At 37.7% G+C, this 21,928-nt stretch overlaps 1 protein-coding gene across 4 annotated transcripts in view; it reads right to left on the bottom strand.

Moving 5' to 3' along the window:
• Positions 1–21,928, bottom strand: part of HOOK3 (hook microtubule tethering protein 3) — an 85,747-nt gene that overhangs the window by 25,289 nt on the left and 38,530 nt on the right. For 3 of the 4 annotated variants that reach the window (XM_054289998.1, XM_054290001.1, XM_054290003.1), the window contains exons 7-14: positions 16,747–16,809; positions 15,228–15,311; positions 14,100–14,263; positions 11,825–11,965; positions 10,096–10,297; positions 6,704–6,814; positions 4,076–4,163; positions 3,454–3,523 (exon numbers count right to left, since the gene is read on the bottom strand). In XM_054289998.1, coding sequence (XP_054145973.1) covers positions 3,454–3,523; positions 4,076–4,163; positions 6,704–6,814; positions 10,096–10,297; positions 11,825–11,965; positions 14,100–14,263; positions 15,228–15,311; positions 16,747–16,809 — 923 coding nt within the window. The remainder of the gene's footprint in view (positions 1–3,453; positions 3,524–4,075; positions 4,164–6,703; positions 6,815–10,095; positions 10,298–11,824; positions 11,966–14,099; positions 14,264–15,227; positions 15,312–16,746; positions 16,810–21,928) is intronic. The other variant, XM_054290011.1, reaches the window with a different exon arrangement.

Genomic DNA, 21,928 nt, shown 5'->3' with positions numbered 1-21,928 from the left:
GATCATCAAGATCCAACATAAACCCAGCACTGCCAAGTCCACCACAGAATCATGTCCCTTAAGCACCATGTCTACACATCTTTTAAATACTACCAGAGATGATGACTTAATCACTTCCCTGGGTTCAATGCTTGATAACCTCACCTGGTGAAGAAATTATTCCTAATATCCAATCTAAACCTCCCTGGCACAGCATCAGGAAAAAGGACCAACCCCCACCTCATTACAACCTCCTTTCAGGTAGTTGTAGAGAATTATAAGCTCACCCCTGAGCCTCCTTTCTCCAGGATAAACAACCTCCTGCCCCTCATAGGACTTAACGCTCTAGACCCTTCTCTAGCTCTACTGTCCTTCTCCGGACATGCTCCAGCCCCTCAATGTCCTTCTTGTAGTGAGAGGGTGCAAAACTGGACATGGGATTTGAGGGGTGCCCTCACCAATGCCAATTACAGGGGGACAACCCCTGCCCTGGTCCTGCTGGCCCCTCTATTGCTGATACAGGCCAGGATGCCACTGGCCTTCTCGACCACCTGGGCACTCAATGGTTCATGTTCAGCTGCTGTCACCCAACACCACCAAATTCACAGCAGAACAACAGGTGCCAGGTGCCGTCCACAGAGACCTGAACAAACTGAAGAAGTTGGGCATGAAAACCTCATGATGTTCAACAAGGCCAAGTGTAACGTCCTGCACTTAGCCTATGGCAATCCCATGTATCAGCACAGGCTGGGCATGAGCAGATGGAGAGCAGCCCTGTGAGATGGACTTGGGGGTGCTGGTGGGTGAGAGGCTGGACATGACCCAGCCCAGAGAGCCAAACGTGTCCTGGGCTGCATCCAGAGCAGCGTGGGCAGCAGGGCAGGGAGGGGATTCTGCCCCTCTGCTCTGCTCTGCTCTGGGGAGAGCCCACCTGGAACCTGCATCCAGCTCTGGGCTCCCAGCACAGGAAGTATGTCAACTAATTCAAGTGAGTCCAGAGGAAGCTGCTAAGGTGATCACAGAGATGAAGCACCTCTATTAAAGCAGACAGAGAGCTGAGGTTGCAGTTGTAGATCAGACTCCAGGGATACCTTAGAGCAACTTTATAGTGCCTGAAAGGAGCCAACAACAGAGTTGGAGAGAGATTTTTTATAAGAGTGTGGAGAGACAAGACAAAGGTTAAACTGGAAAAGGGTGGTTTAGATTAGATATGAAATAGAAATTCTTTACTTTGAGGGTTTGGAGACAATGACAAAGGGAGTTCTGGATGCCCCATACCTGGCAGTATTCCAGGCTAGGTTGGATGGAAATTTGAGCAACCTGGTCTACTGGAAGGTATCCTTGCCCATGGCACAGTAGGTGGAACAAGATGATCTTTAAGGTCCCATCCAACCCAAGCTGTTCTAGGACCCAACAATTACTACCCACTGTGCATCTTTTCAGCCACTCTTCTCCAAGCCTGCAGCACTGTTGTGATGCATTGTTGTGATGCAAGGGCAGGACCTTGGCCATGCTGAACTTCATACAACTATCCTCTGTCCGCTGATACAACCTGTTCAGATTCCTCTGCAGTGCCTTTCAACCCTCCAGCAGATCAACACTGTCCTGAGTAACACAAAATGTTATTGTATTCCATGTCTGTCTATGACCAAAATTGTTACTCTCCTTCTGCAGCTGGAAAACAGAATGGTGGGGCAGGGGCTGGGAGGTTGCCCTGGGCTCTTTAAAAGTTGAAGCACTCAGGCAGAATCATTCTCTGCCCACTCTGGTGGACTCTTAGTTCTTTCTTGGCCCTACTTGCTACAGTAGCAAGTCGAGATGCTCTCTTTCATAATCAAAAACTGTTTAGGAGTGAATTTTGCAACACCCATAGGCAGCCACTCCCTCAGTACCCTTCAGTGGATGCCAGCCAGGCCCATGGAATTGCAGGTGCCTTAGTGGCACAGCAGATAGCATAGCTGTAAGTAGGCATAGCAGAGCGGTTTCCTCCTGTATTCCGGCAACTTTATTAAGTTTCTTGCATCTGTCTTCCAGATCAGTGGTGTTAATATCAAAGACTGTGGCAATGGAGGCTTTAAATAGATCAACTTTCTCCTTATCCTTTACTGGTATGGTTCTCCTTGCAGTCAATAAGGGATTGAGATTCTCCTTAACCCTCATTTAATTAAGTGGATGTATTTATAGAAACATTTTAAAATGTCTTTTATTGGCAGTAGCCAGAATAAGATCTAGTTGGGCTCTGGCTCATCTAATTTTCTCCCTGCATAACAGCACAACATCTCTGCATACCTCCTGAGTGGCTTTGCCCCTTCTTCCAAACACGATACAATCTTTTTTATCCCGAGTTCTGGCCAAAGCTCTCTGTGCAGCCAGGCCAGTCTTCCTGGCTCACCATTTGGCACATGGAGACATCCAGCTGCTCCTGCACCTTAACAGTTCCTTCCTGCCCTCCCAGACTCCTTTGCCCTTCAGGACTGACTTCCAAGCAACTCTGTAAACCAGACCATGCTTGGTAAACGGGTCATAGTCTGCCCTACAGAATTCCAAAGTGGAGGTTCTGCTGGCCTCTCTCCTTAATTCTCTGTGAATCAAAAACTCTATCATTCAGTGGTTGCTGCGCCCAAGAAGGCCTCTGATCATCATATCATCTCCAGTCCTTTCCTGTTCACAGTGAGTCCACATATTTTCCCTAGCTGGCTTGCTCAGCAGCTGTGTTATCTTCTACACAGTTGAAGAACCTTCTAGACTGATCCCTTTCTGCTGTGCTGCATTTGCAGTAGCCATATGGTAAACTGAAGTCCTCCATAAGAAGAAGGGCCAGCAATCTCAAGACCTCTCCCAGCTGCTTATAGCATAGTATCCTAGAAAAGTGGTCTATAACACACCCACCAGAATATCTGCCTTGTAGCCTTCCCCTTAATTCTTACTCAAAAATACTCAAATCTTTTGGTACCATCATCAAGCTACAGGCAATCAGAACAGGGCAACAAACAAGTAACTTTTTCTAATATCCAACATAAACCTTTCCTCGACACAAATTCAGACCATTCCCTTGGGTCCTGCCATTGGTCACAACAGAGAAGAGATGAGTGTTAACCCTTCCTCTTCGTCTCAAGAGGAAGGATAAAATCTCTGCTAAGTCTCCTCCTCTTCAGGCTGAACAGATCAAGTAACCTCAGCTGCTCATCACAGGGCTTCCCTCAAGGCCCTTCACCATGCTTTTGGCCCTCCTTAGGATGCTAAGAGCTTTATGTCTTTTTCATATTGTGGCACCCAAAACTGTACACGGGATTCTGCTCCAGTGCAGAGCAGAGCAGAACAGGACAATCCCTTTCCTTGCCTGGCTGCTGATCCTGTGCCTGATGCCCTCAAGGACACAGCTGGGCCTCCTGGCTGCCAGGCCATTGCTGACTAATGTTCAACTTGTCCATGACCATTGCAGAGGTTAGTAAAACAAAGCATGCATTAGCTTACTTTATTTCAGGAGTAATGATTTCTGCTGCTAAACTGTCTGAAGGTTCTTGTCTTCCCAGAGGCATCAATCCTGAGTAAGGAAAAGCATACCACTGACTTTTTCACATGACAAGTAGCAGACATTGTTCTAGAAGCTTCACACTACTGCTAGACAATGTAAAATGACACAAAGTCAGGCTACAGAAAGACTGACAGACAAAAAGCATATCATTTGGTGAACCATTACATCTGATTTCATTCATTCTGAAAAAATAATGTTACAGGTTATTTCCTGCTCATTATCTTATTATCTAAGAACTACAAAGGTACGTAAGATTACACATACAAATTAACTATAACATCATGAGAAAATTTGTCTCTAAAGAAAACTATGTAACTATATAGATATCAGATATACACTATAAAAATATCCCACTGGAGAGGAGACTAAAATTCTGATTGATGCAAATAACATTCAAAGCTTTTGCTTGTTTATGAAGCTATGAATAGTTGAAGTTTTACACTGCTGGTTTTAGAAGAGCTTAAATTTATTCTGTGCTAAACAAAAACATATTTAATACTCTACAGAAAACTCATGTACACTTTAGAAAAGAGGCATTTAATCTCCTTATTTGTCCTTTACCTGTAGTGGTGAGTTGACCCTCCTGAGCTTGTACACATCTAAGTTCTTCAATAGTTTCTTTCAAAGAATCCCTTTCTGTTCTTAATCTCTGAATAATTGGAAAGAGAATGAATATCAGTCTTGGTAGTCCAAATCCATCTCCAACAGCCTTCAAAATTTTAAAAATCATTCAATGTAACTCTAGAAATTACTTTAAAATTAAGGTATCTCAGTCTATTCCATAACGGAATAAATGTAAGTATTATATATTCCAGAGGAGCAGTGGTTTGGGGTTTTTCTGGGAGAAGGGTTGCTGATCTTACTGGACTGAAAATAGCAGGGGTATAAGCTTACAAAAACAAGGTATTAGTATCACAAAGTTCTGGTATCAAGTAGTAAACAGTATCCATAGGGCCACTCAGCTGTTTTCCCTTCATTGGGGTTTATTCCAAGAGAAATAAAAGACAGTTGAGAGACCACAGATTTTTCCCTCACCATGAATCAAATATTCAGCCAGGAGTGAAATAACGAGCAGGTAAGTACAGAGTCAACATAACAAACTGCTTTTACTTCACTTTGTTTGTCTTTCACCACTGAAAGTGTGAGCAACATTTTCATATTCCTCCTGTGTGTCTGCTGTTCTTGTCATTCATCAGCACCTTGGCTATAAAAGAAAACTTGTTGCTTAAGATTTGGTCCAAAGAGAACTGAAGAACAGGACTTGATCACCTTGGGATCCAGACACATGAGCTTTCAGTAGCATCAGGCAAATACTCTTTCAATTTGGCACAACTACCCTTTTGGCAAAAAAAATGAGAATCTACAGATAACACCAAGTTTTTGTCCAGAAGGTTGCCAAGAGTCAAGAAAAGGAAAGAAATTTGCTACTATGTAATGATCCAAAATGTAGTTTGCTCCAAAATCAGACATGTTCAGTATTACTAAATGGTCCAAGATAGACCTTGCCTCTGTATAGGTATGGAGCTGTGTTGGCTGACAGCATTTCATTTTACAAACAGTTGATTGGCAAATGGCAGAATATTTTAGTGACTAGAAAAAGCTCCAGGGCTTCACTGCTACAAGCAGTTCAATAATTATAGTACTTATAACACAACACAGAGGTAAAATTCCAAGCTACTTTGATGAAGATATCAAACACTATCATGCTTTGCCAGAACATAAGGAAAAGAACATAATCAATTTCAGTAACTATTTAGAAGATAGAACTGAAAAAATACAACTAGTTTGTGACTGTGGTGGGCTACTTTACTGATACATATTGACAACAGAGAACAGAAAGAGCAGGTAATACAGTGAATCACTAAACTCACGTAATGAGGGAATTATAGCTGCAATTTACTTCTCACAGGTGCATATCCATTCAAAAGAGTGTACTTAAGAACAACATCCGGGTCAAAAAACAAGCTGTTTGCCAGGGGGTAAATCAGAAAACTATATGACAATGGCCTGCAATTCAGATCCTTTGTGCAAGGTGAAATGGTCCACTGAGCCATGAATAAGCCACAGAAACAACTTTACCATTGTTCAACACAAAAGAATTAAAAAAAAAAAAAATTTAAAAATAAAAAGCAGGAAAGAAAGCCAAAGCACAATACCAACACAGTTATTATGAGCATTCCAGCCTGATTTGAAGGGCAGATGGAAGTGATGTGAAGGTCAAGTGTCCATCAGAGCTTGAAAATTTAATAAAAAATGGGAATCAATGGCCTATGAACCTAAAGTAACTGACAACTTTCAGTTCAAATTATATTTAAGTGCTGGTCTTGGAAATCTTGAAAATAACTGGACATGAAACCATGACTATTGAGGAAAAAGCCTGCAGAGTTTCTGATAGTTTGATCAATGGACTTATAATTAAAACAAGCCTAAGGAACTGCTAGCTGCAATTGCTGACACTGATTTTTGTAGTTTGAACCTCATGCATATACATTCATAAGAAATAAACTGAAATTAACTGTTGAGAAACGACAGTGTGTAAGAGAAGTCTGAAGGATCAGTCTTGGGAAGAGAGTACAAAGCAATTAATCACAGAATCACTAGCAGCAAATGACACAAGAGGAAGGGGATACATTCGTATCTACCCTGTGTGTCCCACATTGGCAGTACAAGACAGGTCAACAATGAGCTGTCATAAAAGCTGAGACTGCCACAAAGGACATTTCCCTCTACATAACTACTAAGCCTCTTCCTATACTACTGATGATTCCACTAACAGAACCATGCTTATGGTACCTCAAAGAATGCCTTAGGGAAAAAAAGCAACAGGAATTTAGTTCTAGGATGATACTGCAGAAACCCTGTTGTAAATAGCTTTTCAGAATACATAATAATTACTCTGGGTATTTATTAACTTTCTCATGGTAAATGGTCAGGAAACAAGTTCAGATGCCAAATATTAAGGCTTTTCCTCTTAAAAATGGGTTGCATATGATTTTGTACAGTCACTTTATTCCATGCTGTACAACTCTTAGGTTTAAAAACTATTTTGTACACAAACATTAGAAAATTTTGGAGGAAAAAAGACTTCCTAATTTAAAAAGACTGCTAACTATAATTACCATACCTCTGTGTTATAAATGATACAAAGTTGCTATTGTTACTACAAAAAAATAACACCTTGGCACTTACATCTTTTTCTTTTTGGAGGCTGTCTACTTTTTCTTTCAGTCGTTTGCATTCATAATCTAATTTATCAGCTTTCTTGGATTCTTCAGATAACCTGTTTTGTAGTTCAACTGCCTGTGAGAACAAGAATCAATAATGTGTCTGCAAATGTTAAAACAAAATACACAAGACAAAGTAGCTAATTACAATGCACCACAACTCACGTTGTAAAACAATTGAAATAGTTACTTATAGGACATATGAAAAACTTCTTTCATCAGTTGTTCTGTGTTTCAGCAAAATAAATAAAAAGCATTCAAATATTAGGTCTTAGTGCAAGCAAAAGAAGAAAAAAATGTGAAGTATTTTCACTGCATCTAAAACAAGAATTTAAACTCAAGGTTTACAGAAAAAAACCCCATGTAGTTCTAAAAATCAAGATTAGAAACAGCAGAAATTTTTTTCTGCATTCTGAAAAGCCTAGTAAAAAGAACAGAAAGCCAATTATCTACATTTTTCGTTAACTTTACTTCATAAGCCTCACTCAGAATTCAGCTACTAGTTTAAGCAGCCAGATAACATTCCTAACATTCCCTAACCTGAGATGTCCTAATAATTTTTAATACACTAACATAAAGATTCAGCCACAGGCCCCAAACAGGTTTTTTTATTTCAGTGAGAAACACTGCCACATGTATGCTTTCAACTACAAATCAGTAAAGAACTCTTAAAATTAAGTGACCAGAAATGTGAAAGCCAAGCTCAACAGAAGGTGTATCAATGAAGTCTTGCCTTTTCAAAACTTTCAGCCTTTACTAACAAAGATTCATTCCCAGAACACTAGTAAAGCTCACAATGGAGAGAGCATGAGCACAAAAAAGCTAAATAAAGACTGACCTGCAAATACAAAAGCTGAATGAAGACTCAGCTAAAGATCTACAGCTTCTTCTGAATCAGTTTATAAGAAGGCTTTTTCATGGCTTTTAGATATAAAAGGAAGTGATTAAAGCAGTAGCCATATCTACATCAAGATCCCCTAGTGGTTCTAATGGCCTTTTATTTTCAACGTGTACAACTGTAGCAAAATAAATACAAGGCCTAAAATATGCATGGTCCTAAGACTTAGAGAAGGACTTTGCTGCTGCTTTTCCTAAATTAAAGGCTGCAAAATCAGCACAGGCCTGCATTTTCTGAGATTAAAGAAATGAACATGTTAGATATGAAAATATTTCATTTTTCAAACGTGACATTTATCACTGAGACCATCAGAATAACTGCAGCTATAACAAAAAAACTGCAGACCTTCACCAGTGACAGTGCCACCACTTGCAAAATATTAGTATTTACACCTCAAATGGAAAGAAATGCATTTATGTTTGTAACCAATCATGCTAAGGTAATGGTATGCATAAAAACACTGCAGGAAATAAATTTGACTAAGACTTGTGAGTGTATAGAAAAACATACAGTTTCATGGTAATGCAGAAGATTAAAAGAAAATTAACTGCCATCACATTCACTAAGCATTATCTGTGTATGGAATGAGTAAAGCAGGAATCTTGCAACAAAGAAAAGCAAGACATACTGTTAACTATGTATCAGAAAGCACATGCACAAAGGGGCTGAATTAAAATTACAAAAAAAAAAATATCCTGCAGTCTTTACATTTCAATTCTTTATTTCAAAATAAAGTTTTTTAGAAAAGGCTTGTGCTTGCTCTCAGAAGAGCAAAAAGAAAACACTACCACTCAACCTCACCTCACAGAGACTGCTCTATGCAGTGAAGATGCAATTTCCTTGCAGATTACTAGAGGAATTTGGATGACCCACTTTCATCTGCATAGCACAATGATTCTAAGCCAAAGAAATAACTCTCTAATGGTGTCCTCATGAGTCAGGTTGGATCCTTCAAGCACCAGACAAGACATATTCCATTACAGGAACACACTAGTGCTCAGCAGTGACATCACAAGCCTTATATCCAACTTACTTCTGATAGCACAATTTAGGATTCCCAGAAAAGTAATTTTGTGGCTTATGAATCACAGGCAGGTTTAAAAAGGAGCCCAGTCTTACAGACACTGAAGACAAACACAGAGTGTTCATTTTGAGACACCATAGGTGAAGAAAAACACATCTGCCACAGGACACCTGAGGCTTATTCCAGTCTCAGCCAGTAAGCAGTTTTGCAGCAAACAACAGCTCCTCATACAGGAAGCCCTACGTATAAAACACACTGAAGAAAAGGAGTACTTTAGCAGCACAACTGATGGGACTGGCCCTTCCAAAATCCTTTTGGTTGGTGAAATAAGAAGAATCAAATGCAGATATTGAGATTACACAACAATATCACATGCTCAGCTGTTTAACGGAGTGAAATATCGGGTTGCCAGTAAACTTGATACTACTCATTGGTAGCCATTCCTTTCTACATTGCATTTCTCTTTGCCCCTTGGACCATTTTTCTTCTCCAACCTTTTTTTTCTGGTGAAATAATTTGGGCTGTATTTAAAATTAGCCCACACAGGCTGAAATCATTTGTTTTAAACACCAAGATCTCAAACTGCAGGGAAAAAGTCTATCAAGTCTTAGGGAGACACATAATTCCTGGGCTTTCAGTATTGTTTAGTGTTTATTTCTATACTTTATTCTATGATAAACTGACATACAGGGACCCCTCTGCTGTGATTGTTCAATCAGGCAGAAATACAGAGCAGGCACTACTGCTTTACCAAACCATACTCTGTCCAGCCCTGTAACAAGAATAACAGAACAACATCGTGTCCCTGAAGTAAAGAAGCAGAAAGAAGATTAAGCACATGATGCACTTTTACACAAACAGCATCAATTGGCACTTGAACAAGCAAGAGGATAAACATGTGCCTTTCACTCCACAGAGTGTGCTGCTGACACATTTTGTATTCCACTAGGTGCATATAAACAACAAGGATGACATATGTACTTCTCTTTTCTTAAGTGGAAAAATTCATATGTATCAGAGAAACTAGAACCTTAAAAAAACAAGTTATTTAACCACAGGAACAACTTACCTCAGCTGTGGTGTGTTCCTCACTGCTGGAAAATTTTAAGTGAAAATGAATACTTTTTCTGAAAGGACAGCCTCTAATTCAAGCCCAACTACTGAATATTAATTTGGAATCATTTTAGAAAAAAGAAGCTTTACATCTGTTAAGTTTTTAAATGCAAGAAATACTGCTTTTTTGAAAAAGTAACAAACTTGTAGTAATGACAAGCTGCAGGAAAGAAGGACAAAAGGGAGCAAGTACCTATAAAACATGGAAGTCTTTTAAACAGGAGTTATTTTTTACATAGCTTTTTCTTACTTTGAAGCATTAGCCATGTTATGAAGACAAAGTGCTGAACAATACAGAGTACTATAGCACTGATGTCCTCACCTGTCTCTTGTATGTTTCCAGCTGACTGCGTGCTGCATTGGCCTTCCTTAGTTCTTCCTCCAGGCTCACAGTATTTTGCATGTACATTGTATTCTTCTCTTCTAAAAGCTTCACTTGCCGCCGCAAATCACCCAGGTCCTCCAATTTCTTTTTGTATGACTCTACTTGGCTTTCTAACTTGGCTACTTTATCAGAAGAATGCCTGAAGGGACAGATTTGTATCAAATTTGAACTCCAAAAACTAACAAAACTAACAGAATTTAAAATGCTTCTTCACAGTTTTTTCTTAATGCAGAAGACATTCATGGGAAGAAAAATAAAGCAATCATATCCTCCTATTACTGATGTTTTCACTTTTAATTGTCTGTTTTCTTCCCCTAACTATTTGTCAACTCTAAAAGTTGCTGCTGAAGTTTCTCTTAGACCCTCTATCCCTCTTCCTAACACAACTTTCTTATCTGCTTTCAATCTTAAAATAATAGCTAAAACAACCTCACTCCCACTCATTACCTTTCAATTCTAGATTATGTTCTGTCCTAAATTTTTCAAGGGTAAAGAAGAAAAGTTTCTGCCATTCAGCTTGTTTTAATGATAGCCAGGACTAAAATAATAAAGATCTCTCTGCTAGATAAATTGTACTTGGTGACACAGAAGAACAGTAAGAGTTTTGAAACTTGACTCCTTCTAAAAAAAAAGAAAGGACAAAAGAAAAAGAAACACCAGGCTTCAGCTTTTCAGAGTTTTACCAATCTACCTGCTGCACTTCCAAGATTACAAAATGGACCTCACTTTCCCCAAAGACCTCTGCTACTATTACTGTTCCCAGTTTCATTTTAGAATCAACCAGTTTACAGACTCAATTTCCTGTGAAACCCAGGGAACCTCCCATTGAATTAATGCATTGGTTTATGGGACATTGAGGCAAGCCAGCTCTGTTTAATCCTCAGTGAGGTGCAGGGCCTCTCTCTTGGGACAAGGAATGGCTCTTTGAACCCATGCCACCCAGACAGTTTATGCAGTCTGATGGGTTCATTTCTTATATTAATGACAGAAGGGATAAAAACAGATAGCTTTGGTAGAAGGCTGCCAGTGAATCAGGAATAGCAGTATTAAATAAGTCTTGCCAGAGAGAATGAGTAATCTCTCCGCTCTGAATAATCCATGGAAATAGATGCCAATACTGAAGGAATGTGCTCCATAGTAAAGTGGCTGTCCCACTCTACAAACCCCTAGTATCATCAAATCATGACAACATTCATTGCTAAAATGCAGTGGGAATGAGAGCTGCAACAGATGTTGTTCACACTAATATTACATGGTAAACCAAAAGCATCACTCAAAGTCCAAACAATGCAAACCCAGGACAGGAAACAGCCTAGTTTTCTGATGACAACAGATGCCTGAGGCATGATGAAGGTGAATACTGCATACTCAAAGAGACCACTGGGTGCCCTGTTATAACCATTAATTGGCATAGAATTATTAAGTTTAATAATAGTTATTGACTGACAATAGTTGTTGATGAATTATAGTTATTGATTGACAAAATAAGCAACTATTTTACTCAAGCCGAATTGTGTGTCAGTCTGTGTACTTAAACTGGAGGATCCAAAGAATCTTGGCATTGAAAGTGTTTAATATAAATTACTTAAAAGATAATGTAGATTAAGTACACAAATTATACAGATTAAAAGGTAGTAGTTAAAAGAGTTAACAGAACAAAATTTACCTGAGTACATCTATCTCATCCTTCAAAGACTGAGCCTCCTCTGCCAGTGTAGTAAGCTCTTCTGTTTGTTGTCTCAATTCCGCAATTTCCTTTTCTAGTTCCTCACAGCGTATTCGATAGTCATCTTTTGCAGCTTCTAATCTGTAAGAATTGAAAGAAACCCAGGAAATATTTTCTCATCCTGAGCCAGTTACCTTTCCTCATCAGCCCATCTAAGAACACATGAAATGGCCTCCTGCTGCAGTGAAGTAAAACAACAACACAATGTGCTTATTCAAAATGTAAAAGCAGACTGACTTTATCAATGCTCCCAATTTAATATCAGTCTTTCTACTTGAAAATTCACAAGGTAACCTATGTTCCCATAAAAACAAAACCTGAGGTTTCCATCTATAATTGTAGTTTAACACAAGGGAAGCTTAAGGAGAAATTTTGATCTTTTTTCATCTTCGGACACCCAGAGTTTGAACATAACATCTTTATTCTATTCTGTTCAGCTGTCCAACTCATCTACCTCCAAAAATGTTGACCTGATTGTAAGATGTTATAAATGCCGTAGACCTCTCACTGAAGCGGCTTTATTTATTTTCTCATAAAGAACCTGTTCATGGCCAGTACATCTGGAGAACCAGGCTATCTAGTTAGCAAGTAAAAGTTGCTGAGCTGCTTGCATACACTATGCATAGCCAAAGCTTTATTAACCTGGCAGTAAACAAATGGAGTAAGCAATAAACTTTTTCAACGTATTTTGAATGAACAGAAGAAGACGCAACCTGAAACAGAAAGTCCCACTGTGATTTTGCTCTGAAATTAAAACAAAAACAATCCATGATAGGAGATAAGGGCATGAGGGAAAAACAAAGTCAAGGAGTCCAAAAACCATCTACAAGAATGGAGACAAGAGAAAATCTTTGAGTCATCCAAAGCAGAAACAATGAAGATTTGGATCATGACAGACCATGACAGTCAAAGCACAAAGAAGCAAGACTAGGAGGAAAAGTGGTGTACTGCACAAGGCACCACTTAAACTGTGCAAATTTCCTGCTTGATCAGGTAGAGTTGGAAGCAACACATACAAATTGCCATTAGAAGCCACATAATACGAAGACAGGGGAAAGAGGTAAAGGAGACCAGGAATGAGTCTCACATATGAAAACAGTTTAGAATGACCTTCAGAACCTGAAACTACAGTACACAGACAGTGCAAATATTGAACACAGGGACAAAATCTGTTTGAACAATAACTGATACCAGACTCAAGTAGGAATCACTGCAGACCATGGAGATGAATCAGAAGAGATAAAAGGGCAGACCATTGAGATGAATCAGAAGAGATAAAAGGGGACATCACCATTACTTTATTCCTTTATATGGCAGACATATAAAAAGAAAAAATCCAGGCACTAGTTGCTGTGAAAGAGAAACACAGAATGTTTTTCAAGGAACTGATAGGAGATGATTTGTCAGAACAAGCAGGAAAGGAGGCTTAGCAAGAGGAATTGGAAAACAGAAAAAAGAAGGAAAGAAATATGGCATATATTGTAAGAATTGGAAAAAGGCAATGAGAAGAAGAAAACAAAAGAAAAGCTGGCAGTGTAAAGAAAGAAATACTATAATTTCACTCACAAAGGAGAAGGAAAGTATGGGAAAGAGAATGAAAAGGTGATGGTTAAGTGAACCAGCTTTCTTCAGCAGAACAGGCTGACACAGTCTGAAAGCAACAGTCAAGAGCCTCAGTAAGGATGTTTAAAGAGGAACTGCATTTTAACATACTGGGGAAATGCAAATAAAGTGCAGAACTCATAGACGGATAATCTCTACCTTTCATTATCTCTGAAATTTGTTTTCAGATTCAGGTAAGGACATATTTTCCTATGTTGATAATGCCATCAGCAGTACAGCCTATAGCAAACTTTCATCTAGGAATTACTAGACCTTAAAAATACAATCAGAATAATTTGGAAAAAGGAAAGCATGCTACTCTTCATTCTCACTGACTTTGCAAAACATGGGTGAAATGACTGCATACAAACAATTAAAAGTAACTCACAGTAGAGTGACATATAAAGCACTTCATCACTATGAAACTGTGCTTTTTTAATGCTGGATCTTGCAAAGAGTGAAATTATAATGTATACATCACTTTAAAAACTGTACTACTGTGGCTATACACCATCCATTATACTAATTCACATTTGCAGCAGAACCAGAAATATTTAAGTCACCTCTATTGCCAGCTACAAACAAACACCTTAACCTAGTGTAGCTTTTCTACCTAAATGTTTCCTCTTGGAGCTGTTCTAGTTGTGTCTGCAGCTGCAGGTGTCTACGACCTGCAGGACTGTTGGGATCTTCAATGGAATCAGACTGATTTAAACGTTCCATCAAAATCTGGTTCTCGGCAAGCAGGCTGCTCTTCTCCTCTTGGAGGGCTGCAACCTGTTGTAATAAAAGTATGAAGAGGAAAAATTAACCTACTAAGGTACAGAGAGCAATATTTTTTCATGTTCATAATGAAATATCAACAGACGCCACAAACAGAAACATGCAGGCTTCACTAATCACATTTCACAAGAATACGTTGTATAATTTAATAGGTATTCAATTGCTATGTGCTGTAACCAACATATTGCAACATTAGGGGCGGAGTTACAACTCAGGAAACATAACTATTATTTTATGCATTTCACGTAAGCATTTAAAGAAAGTCTATTCTGACAGCAGGTACTTATTATAATAAAATCTGCATCCTTTCCCTAACAACAAATAAAACTAGCTCCTCACAGTAAAGGCCATCTGCAAGCAGGCCTGAAACAGGAACACAGTCCCAAAGAGGGAAAGAACCCAAAGTGCTCTAAGACCTGAAACATGGGTTCATATATTAACCACAACAAACAAAGATCAGCTTTACTAATTCCAACAGTTACTGAACTACAAGAAATCTGAATTCGAAGAAGGATTTCAATAGCAACACCTTTCAGTGCTCCTCTTTCACACTCCTCATGTCTTCCTGATGAGTATTGATTTACTTACAGTAAGACTTAGTCTAAACCCATACACATTTAATGGTCCACAGCAACGTCTGACTGGGATTTAACTACAGCATCAGAACTTGTATTAGTTCTCTATGGCAAAAGTTTTACCACACAGGTCAAACACTTTCCTAACGGAATGCAAAGAAGTTTTGCTAGTATGAGTCATAATACTGACAACACAGCAACAAGATAAGAAAACAATGATATTCATTCTGCTAGCACATGTGAAAACAAAACAATTACTGTGACATTTTCATCCCCCTTCTATAAATTGTGTTTCAATATGCTAATACTTATTTTCAGCCACCACAAAGTTCACAAAACTTTTCTCCACTTCAAAATTGATACAGATTCTATAGCAAACTTACCTGCATATCTAACTCATGACATCTCTGGGCAATTTCTTCTTTTGTTGCAAGCGCTTCATTTAATTCTTCTGTAGTTTTCTTCAGCTACCATAAACAAGAAATGTTTAAATTTTCATCACTCTCTGTGATCCATTTAAAAGTATTCTGGACTACAGCCTGTAAAATTATTTTTATATTGGGGTAATACATAACATTTTTAAAAACTGAGCAATTCCATTCATATAAAGGAAAAAAAAAAGAGCAGATGTGAATACTGTTTGGTTTGTATATCAGTAAAAAGAAAATATACCTAAAAGTAACATTTCCTTTTGTATTAGAATTATCACATCTACTCTATAAATTGAGTCAAAAACTCCAGGAGAAATTGGGTCTGAAGAACTCACCAAATCTCTACTCCAAAACAAACTGTCAATACCACTTTTCTTTACAGATGCAAAGAGTGTGTCATTTCAATTTTCAATCTACATTTGAAATACAAAAGGGACTGGAAGGTGGAATACAGGGAATGAACAATTAGGGTAAAATCCTTCTAGCCTCTGGAAGCTACTTCTAGTGCACAACAGGAATAAAACTAGATTGTGACATGAGAAGCCTACTCTTTAAAAAAGGGCACTGAACCTTATAAGCAGTGGGAAATATTCTGATACTTCCCTTCAAAGGCTGAATGTTTAAAGATACATGTCTCACTGCAAATGAATGCAGTTAAGATAACATAGAAAACATAGTTACAAGAAAACTAGTCTGATAAAACAGGTGCATGCATGTTATATATTTAGGTACAGATATATATGTACTATTATATATGATGAAGTTTAAATGAGCTTTCTCAAACAGCATCATACCTTGCATTTGCAAGTTAATTTCTTATGGGCCTGTTTGCATACAAAGAATTAATTTAATCTGCAAGAATTTACATTCTTCTGCAGAGAAAGCATAATGGATGAATACAGTGAGCACCACTGTACTATTCTTCTTCTCAATTAGAAAAAATCTGAGGAAGGAGGACAGTGTTAGCATGAGGACAAGCTAGTAAAAAAATTTTGGTTTGTAAATTTTTTAAATATATCAGACCAGGAATGATTGTATTTGAAAACTTCCATTTTGCAGCAGTTCCAGGATTCCCCTAGAAGCAGTTGTTTTGGCGTTTTGTTTTTTTTTTTTTAACTGACTTTGGAAATAGGAACTCAGATAAAAACATTTATTCAAATAGTACATCTTTTTTATCTTTCTTTCTTTCTCCATGCCTAAAGAGTTGTACCAATCTGCAGTTTTGTACTATTATATCATACAGCTAGACTGGTTTCTCAAATCAACTTTTCTATATCCTTTAAATACACAATAGAATCAAACTCAATTTACAAAGCTAAAGGACTTGAAATACTGAGATTTAATTCTTCGCTTCTTATTTTATTTTTCCACAACACCCTTTAATGATTAAAGAAAAAAAAAAAAAAGATGCAGTTATTATGACCACTGACATGCTATGATTGAAAGAAAAGAAACATCTAAGACTAGATACCTGCCGATCAAGGTCAATGTAAGCATCATTTCCAACAGAGACTGGAGACTCTTTACTCATCAACTGCAATTAGATTACACTGGATTAGAAAAAGCAAAGATTTACTTTTCTATTAAAACCTATGTTTCAATGAAATACCAAGCTGATTTTTACTTTGGAAGCTTTAATGCAAATTAATTTGAAAGTTTTTAACTTCATTTTTATATATGACATATTCAGAAACAAGAACAAGAAAAAAAACTTATATAAAGAATATAAGAAACCTTAAAAACCTATAAAAGAAACCTTACATTATCTCTTTTTCTTTTGACAATGCACATTCTTTGTTTATGATAAGCCTACAGAACATCCCACTAAAGATTTTACTGCAGTGGCATTGGAATGATAGTAGACATCAACACACCACACAAGACCTGGCTTTAATTTTTCTCTGCTAGTGAGTGGCTTTTACATATGTCCATTACCTGGACATTAACATCAATTTATTTATTTATTTCACTCAACTCCAGGACATATTTATCTCAACTACTACTGCAAAACAAAGCTGACAAAATTCTGTCCTAGAGCTGCCTGTTAATGTTAATTTTCAACATTAAAAAGTAATTCAGTAGACTGCATTCCTGAAATGAGTATTACAATTCCTTGTGTACTACTTCAGGGCAGGAATAGCTGATAGTGGTTTTGGCCTAGATTATTAAAAAAACCAAAGCAACAAAACAAAACAAAAAACAACCCCAGCCAAACCTTCAATACAAACCCTCAAGTTAGTCCTACAAAACTGACTGATGTACTGATCAAAATGAAGAAAAAAGCTGTTTTCTTATAGTAACCTAACAATCAGCTGCACCAGCTGGTAAAAGTGAAATCAAGCCTAGCAAAACTTGTAGCTCAGCAACCTCTTCCCACACAGTTTAAGTAAACATAATAAAGTAATGTTCTTACTAAAAGCTGTAAGAAAAAAACAGGAAGAGTCTTGGAAATGAGAAATACACTGTAGCTAATTCAAAAGGCATCATTACAGAATGGCACTGAAGGTTTCTGTCCAAACGCATAATGTTCTAAGAGCTCTCTAATGACTCGATTCATTCGAAAGTTAAAATTAAAAAGGCCCTATCCTAACCAAAATCAGGACAAGTTTTCCTCCCTGGAATCTCCTGTCTAGCCTGGTAACTCTCTCCAAAGACAGGACTTCCTTTACTCCTTCTAGAAATCAGTGCTTTTGCACTGTTTTCCTTAGCAAAATCTTTTGGGATACACAGGGCCTTCACTTCTCAATCCTGTCTATTATCACCATGTACAAGTGAAAAATCTCTTTGACATTTACATCATTCAAATCATACACTCACATTTCTCCCACTATCCCCATCTCCTTAACTAGGATTCAGCTGCATTATTTAGATTAATTTATCTCTCCTCAGCAGTCCTCCTCACACCTTGACAACATTTGCCAAATTTCTTCCATTTTCTTCTACATCTTTACAATGACAAACTACTCCATGAAGAAGCATTACATCAAGCCTGCACTCTGCAACAATAATTAGAAAGTCCCTAGCCTCAGAGCTGTCCCCTGGAAAATGAAGTCTTGCCTTTTTCATTACCATATATAATGGCATTACAAACTTATCTTCAATTTAGAGCCTATTTTCTAAGTTGATTATCATTTAAAAAAACCCTCCCAATTCCTCCCTGCTTCTGTGATGTTCATGCACATTTTGAATACTGGATTTCACCACCTTTTCCAGATGATTAACAGGGATATCCCATATTAGCCAAATACTGAACTCCTCTCAGTATTTTATATTCCATAATGCCGTTCACAAACACACTTTGGACATATGTACTCACACACATGCAAATAAATTCTGCCTGCAAAGTCAGCACTTTCCCACAGGCAGGTCTCATGCTGCATGCAGCTTGCATGGTGTACAACATGGCCCTAACAGCCACCACCCCCTTCTGGCCCTAACACAACTTCCTCTTTGAAAAACCATTTCAAAAGGCCTGTACAAGACTTAAGAGTAGACGGAATACAAGCGACCACACAACCCACTAGAGGCCACTGTGGTGTCACTGCTTTCCGGGACTTGCCATAAGGCAGGCCATGGCTAATAATATAATCCCTATTTTCTTCAGCAAGTTTTGCCATCTTTCCCAAAACATCCTGTCCTTGAGAATTCTTAGCAGAAATCTCCAGAAAAGAAGACATTATCTGGAGTAGGATTAGGTACTGGAGATATATATTCTGGGTGTACCATGAATGCACGTTACAGGTGTGAATTTCACTCCACAAGGTACATTAAAAATGTGATGAGGAAAAGTGAACGAGGTACCAAGGGCAAAAGCCACAGATACATGTGCAGATATATCTCACATGACTCAGGGCAATAGAAAGCACCTTGCAATTGGATGGTCTGTGGTATGTATAGTGGAAAAGCTAAAGACGAAATTTAAGGGATCATTTTGTGTCCAGTACCACAATCAGACAAAGAACGAGATCATTAGGTAACTCAAAGGAACACAGGAATCCAACTTATTATCATCAGTTAACAATGAAACAACTGTAAGAAGTGGGATGTAAAGGCAGAACTATCATGGCAAAGGAGTGCTTCCATCTTTTCCCTACACATCTCCCCACATACTGTAAATATGTAAATTGTTTATGCAAGAAAATGTCTTGACCATGCTCTGCTTCAGGATTCCTGTACACAACTTCTCCTCACTGAGAGGTAAAAACTTTACCATAAATAGAACAGCTAACAGAGCATACAACTCCACTCACCCACCCAAACTCCTCTCTCTTTCAGATTTTTTGAAAATTTCAAGAAAACTTTTAGTGAATGCAATGTTTTACGATTTCATACAGATAGGCCAGCTTTCATACAGATAGGTATTTCAACTTGAAACACACACTACACCTTCCACCTAAAAAATGCAAGAGGCTCGCCTAATTTTCCCTATTCTTGACTTTGTTTCTGGTCAATCAACATTCTCTGGTATTACTGAAATTTAGAGTTGCAAAATGCTCATTCAATCAGTTACCTGCTCAATAGAACATGAGCTTTTTCTGCATTATTCATTACTAATCTTACAATACTTTTAATAATATTGAAAGCAAATTTCCATACTGTTTTCTTCTATCTATTTCCTTTATTTAAAAGCTCAGTCAGAAAAAATTCAAGAAAAGCTGATGTAATTTCAGAGCTTCACATGCAACCTGCAAGCATGACACTAGAGTACGTGGTCTTGAGAGGTACGGATCAATGGTAATACTTTTGAGTTTAGAGGGGCAAACTCTATTTCACTTGTATTTCAAATCAGTCAAGAGAATAAAAACCATGAGGAAGTGTCCTTCTCACTTTCCCTTCACATCTGCAAGTTTTCTTCAGGACCAGACTACAAAAATAAAGGTTTACCTCCACAATTTTGCAGCACTGGAACTGGCTTTCATTTCCAAATATATAATTCAGTGTAAATATAGTATAGTCACCTATTTTCACACATAACTTTAATGGAGGATGATGTGCAGAGATTATAAAAAGGGAAACATTAAAAATGCGCTTGCAAATTCAAGCAATTGCATTAGATCTCTGCAGGAGAAGAAAATCCTGCTTAAGAGCTTCCCAGAGTGAAATAAACTAGCAACTAGCATTTGCAGTCTTGCTCTTTTTCTGGTTTATTTTGCATAGCGGTCAGTATGGATTTTAAATGGTGCAAATTTCCTGCAACATGACAATTCTTACAGTTCTTTGTGTAGTTTTATAAGCAGCAGCTGTCATTCCCTGTTAATCCTTTACATCTATATTTTTTCATGCTCATAATACTTGTAGGTCTTCTAATCCTATATTATGAAAACCTTCACTTTTTAACTGCTTTCACTGTAAAATATGAACAAACTGTGTTGTCATGGATACATGAAGATTAGGGAAGGGGTAGAGCTATCACAAAACCAGCAAGCATGAATAACATGAATTATGAAAGCTTTTTTTCCCCCCACACATGATTTTGCAAACACAGTTGCTCTATTTAGTTGATGATTTTGAAATCCAAAACACTTGCTTTATCTGAAATACTTTTTCTACAGTTAATAATACTGTATAAGCTCACTTAAGTGCCCACAAAGCAATCTCAAAACCTAGCTTCTGTACTCACGTTCTTTTTCTTTCTTAGAACATCTTTATGTTAGTTTTTAAGAGTCATGGCTATGTTTGACACTGTATATCCTTTAAAGCAGCTGGAATTTCGTCTTCCTCCAGTTGATACCCAGTCTACCTCCAGTCTATCTGTTGATAGACCCAATAAAATACTTTTATATCATTTCCTAACTATTCAAAAATAATTTTACTTAAGACAAGATAAATCTTTAAACAGCTAGGAAAAAATAGAGGAGGGAAAAACAGCACAAAACCAAAAAGTGGAAGTAACACCATTGGTGTTATCCCAAACAGTACGCACCTTTTCCTACTCCCCCCTTGGCAAGTTTTGACACTACTCTTCACACTATTCTGACTCTCAACTTGACCTGCTAAGTGATCAAATTTAGAGATGCTAACAGCAAGGCAAACAATTTGTTTACTTATTACTACCTTCATCAATAATGAACTTGGCTACTCCAGGAAGAGACTTGGAAAAAATGACAGAAGGGGAAAGGAGAAAGGGAAATACATAATGGGCAAAATAATTTCTCTAAAAAATTATTTGGGCCTTTAAAAATCTGAAAATAACAAAATAAAAAAACCCTGTTATATTACGCATAGGAATGTATTCAGTCTAGTATTTTGTGCACAACTTGCATTTTGATACCTACATCTACAGATTAGCATCACAGATTCTAAGTGGTGATAACACACCAGACCAAATTGACTACACTGAAAAACTAACAGAAAACTTGTTCTACTGTGCCTTGTGAAATACTTTCATGACAAAATGATTTATGATAACCCAAGAAGCATCAAAAAAATTTGTACGTGCTCAGCTGAAACAGAAAAATAATTACATAATACATCAGTAAAGCCTAGAGAGATCTTCTGACATACCAAATTTTGAAGACTACCCACAATGTCAAATGCTTTAAAATGCTTGGATTAGATGATATACCAACTTTTCAAATATTCATATATAGCTAATTTCTTACATACTGCTTTTTTTAAGTCACTTGAATTCTAGGAGCTGCTATGAGTCTAAG

Source organism: Melozone crissalis, unplaced genomic scaffold (genome assembly GCF_028551555.1).
Source record: "Melozone crissalis strain CALT ecotype California unplaced genomic scaffold, PUWL_Pcris_2 ptg000005l_1, whole genome shotgun sequence".
NCBI classification, from domain to species: Eukaryota; Metazoa; Chordata; class Aves; order Passeriformes; family Passerellidae; genus Melozone; species Melozone crissalis.
Note: the sequence above shows the minus strand (reverse complement) of the source record. Positions and strands in the feature narration are given on the sequence as shown.